We start from the raw sequence: 11,808 nt of genomic DNA on the forward strand, positions 1-11,808 counted from the left end.
AGACAATTGGTCTCTTCCCCTACTCCCTTGTCCACAGCTCCTGTTACCCTGCTGACCTCATGGTGAAATGCAGCAGCAGCCACAGTCATGCTGCAACCTGTTTAAGATGCTCTTCTTGATTTGGGAGCTTTCACATTAAGTGTTGGCAAGCTATCTAGCTATGCAGAACATTACAGATGAGCCATGTCCAATCCAACTGACATCTATATACACACACACACACGCACTTTCCAGCACTGGATAAGCATTAAAAGCAGGGAGTCTCCTGCCTGTTTTTTGCTATTCTTAGCTCAAGGACAAATGATTTGTAACACAGCAATTGCTGGCTGGTTAATATCAGTTAACTTAGCCCAGCGCAAGAATTGAATCTGTGATTTCATGATCTGCATTTCTCAACACTACAATCGGGCTATGCAAAGATTTTACAGGCAAGTAAAATAAATAATTTTTCCCACAAATTTCTTCAGACAAGAATGTCTATGATTGTATATTTCAGAGACAGATTTTCCCAGCTTTATTTGAAGTCTGTCAATTGTACACCAATTTTGAGGATATTCTTTTGAACCAAAATGGATTTCTGGTGGGACCCAGTTTTTCCTCATTCAATTCACCCAGATACTGGCCAAAGTGGAACTTCTGTTTACCTTAAACATGACTCCTGATCTCAGAGGGGGCAGGGCCGGTGTTATAGAGTTGATTTTCCAGGCAACTTTTCTTGGTGGAAACATTGAACTTAATTTGCAGGACAGCAGCAGCAGCTACATATGGGCATCAAACTCTGTAACTAAAGAAGAACTCACTCTAGAGGTTCCCCGCACTGCTAACTCATTGGTTTACACAGATCATGTGATCTTATAACACTACTATTCTTAAAGCTACAGCCCTACGTTTAGCAAAACTATAATTACTACAGCTGGGGAGGGAATTCCCATGGTGTAAAATTTGCCCCCCCTCCCTCCACAGCCTTTCAACACCCAGTGACTTGTGCATTGGCAATCCAGGGCATGTAATGTGGGGAACAAACAGGCTGCATAGAACCAATGTTCCCATTAAGGTTCATGAACACACTAATCTTAATAAGACTGCACAGTACAAAAAGCCAGCTGCATATAGTAAAGAGAAGTTAAAGGGAACATGTTTGGATTCACTTTAAAATAGTGCCATTTTTATTTCTTTTCACTGCCCTTATAATGAGGCTAGATATTAAAAAGTCTTTCTGGCTGGTGGTGTTGGTGGCTGCATGAACAGATGTCAGCACCACCTTTCTTCCTCTACCCCTCTACAACCACAGTGGCAGGGCATCTAATGAAGTCACCATGTCCTGACTCTGGATACTCCAGAAAGGCTAGAAAATCACCAGTGTCTTCCACTTTGCTCCTGTCAGCAGAGCAGGACTGAGAAGTTTAGGCCCTTGTATGGTATATTTTTCTCATCTGGATTTTACACTTTGGATTTGTTATGGCCAACTAAGCTAATGCTAACATGGAACACCCATATCAAAAGCATGAGCAGCATTTCTTTAAATAGAAAAGGGACTATTATAGATTTTGGTATCTACCTCTGCAATGTTCTCTAAAAAATATCAACAGATTCTGTTTCCTGCATTGGTGTCAATATGTTATATTTAATGGCATTGTTTTTCTGAAATAAAATCTAGTAAAATCCCACAAGGCCCTGGCTGCTGAGCACTTTCTGGTATTTGACTGAGGGCCATCACAGCCTACCCGAGGCTGACTTCTTCTGATGATCATACATAAATCATTTGCAACAGGAGCTACTGGATAGCAACCTGGAGTAGTAACCCTGTCTGAGTTTTCCTTACTTGGTAGAAAGAAGACAGCACTGGTTTATTTGCTGCCTTGACTCAGAATAGTTAATTTAGTACAAACTAGGAATCCAATGTGGAATCTTCTGTTCTGCGCTGCTCAGTTACAGATTGGGGTTCATTTTAATTCTGGGCGGGATTGGCATGTGGAGAAAGAGGGGGTATACTTGGAAAGTGGGGAAAAAAGTGAAGCCTGAGGTTGGGGTGGTGGGGGGGTTTGGGTTACGGGGTCAAGCCTGAGGTAGAGGAGGACAAATTTTTGAAATTGCCCTTATCTGAGCCTTGAGCCTGCTTTGCTGGTGGTTCCCATATATGTGGGTTAAATTTGCATCAGTATCTGAATGCCATCATTGACTCCGACCCCCAACTTCCTGTAGCAGGAGTTTCAGCCAACTGGAAAAAGTTGACAAAGATAAAAGGCACCTGGTGGGAATAGACCGATGTAGGGCTGGCAAGTCAAGTGTTGCCTGATCTTTTAACCTCTCCCACAGATCATTTCCATCTGATGGGGATAGGTTAATAGCAACAATGATTTTAACTTGTTCCCTCATGGAACCTTTTAATAAAATTCTAATCTAATATTTTGTCTTTCAGTCGGATGGGTGGAAAGTTGTGGCTGGAAGTTTATCCTTTCCAATCATTTCATATACAATATGCAGTTTATGATATAAACCAATTTGCTATTATTTTGATTTCTATTGAATGTCATTATTTGACTGTAGTTTGGCACTGTTCACTGTACAGCTTCAAATTTGGACTCAAAAGATTGAAATAGCTCAGCTAAGTGGATTGAAGCTATTTAGAGTAACAAAGTCGCCTGAATCTGGTTTGAGATCAGTTTTTAACTAATTTTGCATCAACTGAATTCAGAAGAGTCAATTTGACTGCAGGTTATACTCTACCCAGTGTTATTCTGCAGAGGTTAGATTGTTTGTGTAAACCTTTGATACAATATGCAGCGAACTCATTTTGAAATGGCATGTATTATAATGTGCCAATATGGTGTACCAGGTTAAACATTGGGACTATTTCTCAGAGTGGTGCAAGCCAGTAGTTATAGTTATATTGCCGATTCATGTTGTTGTTGATTGGTGCAAAGCAGAGGGCTACGTGTACATTTCAATGTATGTCTGGAGCTCTGCTTGATGCCATCTTATTAAAGATTAAAATTTCAAAAATTCAAAAAGAGCTAATGAATAGCTAATTCTGCTATACCATTATAAATCTAAAGCACGGAGAGACAGTGGCAGTGGGGCTTTGGTGTCTGTGAACAATGAAGTGACAGAACTGCTAAACCATTTATTTAGTGGCTGTTGTTACATGAAGGGGGCAGGGAAAGAGATACCTTGACTCAGCAGTAACATTCTTGCCTCCTGTGTCAGAAGGATGTGAGTAATGTCCTATGCCAGAGGCTTGTGGATAAGGTCTATGCTAGCACATCAATTCAGTAATGAAGCCCCATTTTCTCTCTCAGGTAAAGGCGGGGGTAGTAGTGCAGGTAGTGCAAAGACGTATCCCAGTTCTCTGGCGTCATTTATCCCTCAAACAACAACAATAAGATGGATTAACTGGTCATTTAGGCCATTCCGGGATCTTGTTGTGCACAAATTCCCTACCTTACAAAACTGACTACATTTCAAAAGCACTTCATTTGCTGTGAAAGACTTTGGGACATACTGAGAATGTGAAAGACACTTTATCATTTCAAGTTCTTTCTTTTAAAGATGAAATAATAGGCTTAGGTTATTTACATTTTAAATTTTGTTTCCATTGCTTTTTCTCTCCAGATTTTTGCTTGAGTTCAACTTCACATGATTAACAGCCCTGTCATTCTTGGCCCAAGTGACAATTCTTCCAGTGTGAGTTTAGTTAGAGAAGTGACTGTCATCAAGTTATATTACTAACAGCACTGTGGGTGTACCTACACCATAGGGACTGCAGCGGTTCAAGAAGGCAGCTTACCACCAGCTTCTCAAGGGCAATTTGGGGTGGGCAATAAATGCTGGCCTAGCCAGCGAAGCCCACATCCCATGAATGAATTTTAAAAAGCCTGATTCTGCTGTTTCTTAAAAGTCCACCTAAGTACACTTTCCAGCAGGGCTCACTGGATAACAGCCAGAAGCAGGGACTCTGTGCAGTTCTTTCCCCACCTCCCAGTTGGGTCATTGGCCAGTTGTAGCCTGTCTGTCTATCACAGAATATCAAGGTCTCAATGTCTGCCCCAACAACGCTAAATATTGTGCTAAAAGACCAAGATGAATAGTGAAGCAACTGCAAACATTTCAAGTGTCAATTATGTATCTGATTATCAATTACAAGATATATATGTGCACATTGATTTCCAGAGACTCACCATAGGAGAATGTTGCTCTTGCCTTATATATTACTGCTCCATTAGTTGATGTCACTTGAATAAAAGTTATATTTAAAAAGTTAATACAGTTATAACAATTAAATAAATCATGACCCAAAAAAAACATGTTTTGTGGAGGATGGCTGTAAAGGTGGTACAAAAGTAAAATGATGCGGGGTTGTTACACTGAATGTAAGAGAAAGCTGTTGTAAGAATGTGGTTTTGTGGAGATGATGCTAGTTTAAGATTACTGACACCATTTTGCACATCCCCATCCTGAACATATTTGAGGTTTTTAATAAATTTGAAGAGTAACTGCAGAAGTGAAGTGCTGAATTGTTGATCTGGGCTATCCCTGCCCTGTCAATAACTCTTACATCAACTGTGCTATTTGGTCTGGTGTGGTCTGCAAGCAGCATATGATGAACACCATGGATAAAATCCAAAGGCCTCCTGTGTACAAGTGGCACAAAGGCTTTTATATGATTGGTTCTTTTTTAACTTTCTCTTTACAACTATTTCTCTTCTGCTTCCTGAATTGTAAACACGAGCTGTTATTTCTGCAAAGGTACTGAGATGTTGGATAACATACAGCTCCTCCCACTTTACTCCAGTCTTTTTTGTTCAGCTGTTTCATGGTTCATTTCCTAAATGATGCAATAAGTTATTTTTAACCCTTTCCCTATTCGCTTTCCCAACAGCATTGACATCCTAATGGATGATAGACCCATCACTGGGCAGCCAAGTGACCACACTTCACAAAAGATCTGGATGGACATTTGAATGATTGGGAGATGGGCAGAATGAGGTAGTGAAAGGTGTATAAGGAATAAAATTTTCAGGATATGTACAGGACTTACTTTAAAATAAACAATGTGAGGGATCACAGCTGGATTTAGTAATAGGAAATGTACCAGAACAGATAAAAGATGTAAGCACTGGGGAACATCTAGGCAACAGCGATAACAAAATAATGTTTAAGCTTGATACTGAGAAGAACCCAAGTAAGGCTAAGACCAAAGTAATAAATTGAAAAAAACTAATTTTAAGGAGCTGAGAATAGAACTAGGAAAATGAGGCTCAAAAATTTTACTGACAAAGAGAGAAATAGAGCAGCAGTAGGAAATTGTGTTCATCGGCGTGCAGGAGAAATATATTCCAGTAAAAAGCAAGAACAGACTAGCCAGTAATGATACAGCATGGATAAAGAAAGAAAGAAGGGAAAAATTGAAACTAAAGAAAAGGCATATACTAAACAAGAAAGGAGAGGATGACAAAAGGAAATACAGAAAGGTTAGTAAATAAGTCAAAAAAACAATTAGGAAGGCAAAGGGAGACTTTTAAGGAATATAATGAGAAAAAGTAAAGTATTCTAAAGATACATAAATAATGAAAGAAACATCAGGATAGAGATATGACCACTAAGGGATATGCATAATAAACTCACAGGCAATGACAGTGAAATAGCAGTAATATTAAAGAATTACTTTGCCTCAGTATTTACCAGGGAGACTAACATAGGGGCATGACATTAGAAGAAGAGATCAAAAAAGATATAAAGACAATTAAGATAGAAAAGGGGGAGATAATTGATGAACTAATCAAACTTAGAAAAGATAAAATCCCTAGTCTGGGATAAGAAAAGAGAATAGCGTGAGAAGACTGGCAGCCTACTAATGTGATTCCCAAATTGAAATAGGGAGAAAGAATAAGTCCAGGGAACCATAGACCAATGAGTATAGCATTGGTGATAGGAAAGATAACAGAATACTTATTCAAAGATGTAAGAAACTGAAAATATCATAAAGAATAGTCAGCATGGATTATAAAAGGAAAGATCAGATTCGACCAAAGTATTTGAATACTTTGAAGAAATAAGAGAAAGGGGTAGTTTAGGGTCATGCAGTGGATGGGAATATATTTAAATTTCCAAAAAGCCTTTGAAAGATGCCACCTGTCAGGCTCATGATTAAGGTCAGAATGCGTGAAGTTAGAGGATAAATAGCGGAATGGATAGCAATCTGACCATAAAACTGTAAACAAAGTAGGGGTTAAAGCTAGTTACTCAGACTGTAAAGAGTGGGGAGTGATGAAAAACCACAAGGATCATCTCCACAATCACCACACCCTCAACTTCTCTCTCCCCCCGCCCCCCCACCTTAAACTAGCTTATATTTCACCTTTCTCCTAACTATGCTTCAGTTCTGCCGAAGGGTCATGAAGACTCGAAATGTTAACTGATTTCTTCTCCACCGATGCTGCCAGACCTGCTGAGTTTTTCCAGGTAATTCTGTTTTTGTGCTGGGACCATGACTGTTCACCATTTCTGCAAACAATTTAGGTTCAGGTATTGCAAGTACAAGTTCAGAATTTGCAGATGATACCAAGTTGGGAGTTTAGTTAATACAGAAGAGAACTGTGACAAAATGTAGGAAAGAAAGAAAATACAGGAAAACTTTAATAAACTTACAGAATGAATGTGTAATTGGCAAATGAACTTCAGCTGAAGTATGTGGTGGTCCATTTAGGTAGGAAGGAAAACGAGGCTATATACTCTGCAGAAAATAAGTGTTTAAATGGGTACACAAATCACTATAAGTAGTTAATCAGCTTAATAAGGCCATAAAAAAGCAAAGACAGTACCGGGGTTCATTTCTATCAGGATATAATTGAAGAACAGAGAAGTTGTGTTAAACCTGCATACAACCTGGGTTGGACCAGGAGTACTGTGAACAATTTGGGTGCTGTAGAAGGTGTAAGATTTAATAGGATGACACCAAAACTGAATAAGTGTACCTATTAGGTAAGATTTAACAGCCTGGGACTCTTTCTCTAGAAAGGAGAAGACTGAAACTTAACAGACATTTTAAAGATTATGAAAGGGTTTCATAGAGCAGATTTTTAGAAGATGTTTCCACTTATGAGAGCTGGTAGCCATAAATGTTAGATAGTCACTAATTCACAGAATTGTTACAGCACAGGAGGCAGCCATTAGGCCCATCATGTCTGCACTAGCTCATCAAAGGAGCAATTCACCTAGTGCCACTTGAGAGAATTCAGGAGAAACATTTTTACCCAGAGAGTGGTTAGTATGTGGAACTGGCTATCACAAGAAATAGTTGATGTAAATAGTAAAGACACATTGAGGGGAAGCTAGATAACCGCATGATGGAGGAAGGAATAGAGGAATATGATGGGTTTCATTGAATAAGGGTGAGTGGAGCTAAACACCGGCATGGGCCTGTTGGGCTGAATGGCCTGTTTCTGTGCTGTAAATACTTGGCACTCCTGCAACCTGGGTTAAGATCAGTTAACTTGGTTCAAATCAGGAGTCAAACCTGAAACCTTCCATTAAATGTGGCTTAGTATTGCATTGGATATCTGCAATATCAACAAGGGGTCTGTCTGTAAAGAGAACAAGTTGGCTGCCACACTAGCTTCAGTTACACAGCAAATTCAACAACAGTAACACCAGGAGGGCAATTTTAACCTAATTTCCCCATCGAGAACCTCAGAGGAATGCTGGCATAAAACCCACTTTCTGGCAATCTACACAGCAGGATGTGCATATGTGGATGTTGAGTGAGCACAAGGTCAGAGACACTGAGATAGTTCATTGGGCAGAGTGAAAAACCAGTGAGATGCATTAAAATTACCCCCAAGATATTTGTGCTAAGCTAACTGAGCTTAATTGAGGTGTTATAATTGGGCTCATTTCCTACAGGCTAGGGAAAAGCTATCCATTCCTGAATTTTATCCAGTGATCTTTGTTGCAAGGTACGCAAGTGAAGACACATTTAGGTTTGGCTGTTACATCCTTTGTGGTCAGATAGCTTCATAATACTCAGGCTACCATAAACTGACTCACAATAAAGACGTATCCCAGTGGGAAAGAAGGATTATAGGATGGGGATAAACCAACCATGGTTGACCAAAGAAGTTAAGGATAGTATCAAATTGAAAGAAAAAACACACAATGTACCAAAGATTAGTGGTAAGTCAGAGGATTTGGAAAGTTTTAAAAACCAACAAAAGATGATCAAAAAATAATAGAGGAAGAAAATAAACTTTGAGGGTAAACTAGCAAGTAATATAAAAATGAGGTTCTTTAAATATATAGGCCAGAATCTTCCGTTCGGCGTGTGGGGCCCCGCACACCAATACATAAAATGACACGGGATGACGTCGGGTGTGTGTCCTGATGTCACCGCGCTTCATTCCGATCTTCAGTTCGGCGAGAGCGCAGCGGAGTCGGCTGTGCATCTGCTGAACTGTCAAAGGCCGTTAATAACCGCAATTAAACTGATTGTCTGGGCTGCCCGTCCAACATTAAGGTTGGCGGGCAGGCAAAGAGCATAGGCGGGATGAGGTTTCATGAAGAGTTTATAAATTAAATAAAAATTTTTATTAAAACACATAAACATATCCCAGCTCATGTACATGCCTGAGTAATTTTTTTCTTTTTTGTTTTATTCTTTTTATTCTTAATTTTTATTCTTAATTTTTATTCTTAAATTAATCTCCCTCAGGCAGCTCTGTGCCTCAGGGAGACGTCTGCGCTCTTTTGCGCACATGCGCGAAAGAGCGCAGGCCCCGACTCTCCCTCCTCTCCCCGCCGCACAGATAGCACTGGGCGCTTCCGGGTGTGCATCACACTGGGCGGGCCTTAATTGGCACTGTACCTGCTCCCGAACTGCCCACCCGATGGGGAGGGAATTCCCCCCATAAAAAAAGAGGGAGGCCAAACTGGATATAGGCTTCTTAGAGAATGAGGCTGGGAAAGTAATAATGGGGAACCAGGAAATGGCAGAGGAGTTGAATAAATACTTTGCAACAGCCTTCATAGCAGAAGACACTAATAGCATTCCAAAAATACTAAATAATCAAGGGGCAAAAGTGGGGGAAGAAATAAATACAATAATTATCACTAGAGAAAAAGTACTAGGGAAACTAATGAGGCTAAAGGCCAATAAATTCCCTGGACCTGAAGGGTTGCATTGAGGATATTAAAGAAAGTAGCTACAGAGGTAGTGGGTGCACTGGTAGTAATCTTCCAAGAATCCTTAGATTCTGGAAAAGTCCCAGAGGATTGGAAAACTGCCAATGTAACACTCTTATTCAAAAAGGAGGGAGAAAAAACAGGTAACTATAGGCCAGTTAGCTTAACACCTGTCATTGGAAAAATGTTAGTCTATTATAAAAGATGTAATAGCAGAGCATTTAGAAATACATAATGTAATCAGAGTGACAATGGCTTCATGAAGGGGAAATCATGCCTGACAAATTTACTAGAATTCCTTGAGGAGGTAACGAGCAGGATAGATGAAGGGGAACCAGTAGATGTAATATATTTGGATTTCCAAAAGGTGTTCGATAAGGTACCGCACATGAGGCTACTTAATAAGATAAGAGCCCATGATGTTGAGGGTAGTATATTAGCATGGATAGAGGGTTGACTAATAGAAGACAGAGATTTGGGATAAGGGGGGCATTTTCAGGATGGCAACCTGTAAGTAGTGGAGTGCCCTACGAATCAGTGCTGGGGCCACAATTATTTATAATATACATTAATGACTTGGATGAGGGAAGTAAATGTACTATCGCCAAGTTTTGTGGATGACACAAAATTAGGTGGGAAGGCAAGTGATGAGGATGACACAAAGAGTCTACAGAGGGATATAGACAGGTTAAGTGAGTGGGCAAAAACTTGGCAGATGGAATATAATGGGGGAAAATGTGTGGTTATGCACATTGGTAGGAAGAATAGTGAAGCTGAATATTATTTAAGTAGAGAAAGACTGCAGAAAGCTGCAGCACAGAGGGATTTGGGGGTCCTCGTGGATGAATCACAAAAAGCTAGCATACAAGTTCAGCAGGTAATAGGAAAGGCAAATGGAATGTTGACCTTTATTTCAAAGGGAATGGGGTATAAAAATAGGGAAGCCTTGCTAAAACTATACAAGACACTAGTTAGACCACACCTAGAATACTGTGAACAGTTTTGGTCCCCTTATCTAAAGAAAGATATACTGGCATTGGAGGCAGTCCAGAGAAGGTTCACTATGTTGATCCTGGGTATGGTGGGATTTTCTAGGAGAGGTTGAGCAGGTTGGGCCTATACTCATTGGAGTTTAGAAGAATGAGAGGCGGCCTTATTGAAACATATAAGATTCTTAGGGGACTTAACAGGGTAGATGCTGAGAGGTTATTTCCCCTTGTGGGAGAGTCTAGGACCAGAGGGCATAATCTCAGAGTAAGGGGTCGCTCATTTAAGATAGAGATGAGGAGGAATTTCTTCTCTCAGAGGGTAGTGAATCTGTGGAATTCTTTACCGCAGAGGACTGTCGAGGCTGGGTTGTTAAGTATATTCAAGGCTGAGATAGACAGGTTTTTAATTAGTAAGGGAATCAAGGGTTATGGGGAAAAGGCAGGAAAGTGGAATTGAGGATTATCAGATCAGCCATCTCATTGATTGGCGGAGCAGATTCGATGGGCCGAATGGCCTACTTCTGCTCCTGCGTCTTATGGTCTTATAGTCTTATAGTCACTTGTGAGAGGTGTTAGCACATGTGAAACCCTACTTCAGAAAGAGTCAGTGTTTTCAAAATTGGAGCAGACAAAATTGAAATAAAGACAGTGAAACAATTTATGCCTCAAATTCTGGAAATTACAGCAATTCAAAAAAATGGTGCCTGAAGCGTCTCGTATCATGAAACTACTCCTTCCTTAGGCCACAACAGATCTAGTCGCTCAGATTGAAATTGTTGATTTACTTTCTCTGGGAAATGTGGTTTTTTTTGTTTCTAACATCTACATTCACTTGCTAATCAGACGAGAGGCTCCAGGTAGAAGCTGATGCCACCCAAGAATTGCATCAGATGCCGACCAGTCAGACAGACGCTGTGGATGGAGATTACCTTTACAATTCAAGTGAGGAGTCATTGGCAGCCCCACAGAATCCATACAAAGAGGAAAGCAGCCCCTACCGAGCTACCACAGGAGTCACCATACTGCACAACGATGGCTACAGACCCTGGAATTAGCAAACTATCGATAATCTTACCACAGACTGACAAAAACTTGCAGAATGTATTTGCTAAATTACCACACAAGTGTAGGTGGTTCCTTTCCTGCCCACAGGGTTAGCAAATTATTGGGTTGAGGCAGTTTTAAAAACTATATATAATTATTAAAGATTTTGCACACTTCTCACAGTATAGATCCTTCAAGTTTATTTTGCCAAGATATTGATCCCCAAAATGCACACTGTGGCTTAGATTTGCACTGTTTGAATCTATACTGAGAATTGCACACATGACAAGGAATCAGTTAGACTAAGGAAGTGAGATTATTTGTAAACATGTAGTAACATTTGAAGCAACCTATTAATTATAAGTTGAATAATGTCTTCTCAACCAATATTAATTAATATACAACATCATAAAGATCCATTTCTTGCTTGCATCTTTTTCCTAAATATTGTGCAAAACCTAAAAATAAGATGTAACTGGTTTAGTTCTCCCACTTGCACAGTAAGTTTATCCAGTGAGCCATGTGGGCTAGTGAGGTCCCTGATTCGATCCTCAATTTGAGTTAGCTGATCTTAGACTGAGTCCCAGCAGACCAACGA

The 11,808-nt window shown here is 40.0% G+C and overlaps 1 protein-coding gene across 1 annotated transcript in view; it reads left to right on the forward strand.

Moving 5' to 3' along the window:
* prdm14 (PR domain containing 14) overlaps positions 1 to 11,221 on the forward strand; it is a 33,468-nt gene extending 22,247 nt beyond the window's left edge. Inside the window, exon 8 of the mRNA XM_078541230.1 lies at positions 11,010 to 11,221. Within this exon, the coding sequence (XP_078397356.1) occupies positions 11,010 to 11,221 (212 nt within the window). The remainder of the gene's footprint in view (positions 1 to 11,009) is intronic.
* The last annotated feature ends 587 nt before the right edge of the window (positions 11,222 to 11,808 follow it).

This window comes from Cetorhinus maximus, chromosome 4, assembly GCF_964194155.1.
Source record: "Cetorhinus maximus chromosome 4, sCetMax3.hap1.1, whole genome shotgun sequence".
Classification (NCBI taxonomy): domain Eukaryota; kingdom Metazoa; phylum Chordata; class Chondrichthyes; order Lamniformes; family Cetorhinidae; genus Cetorhinus; species Cetorhinus maximus.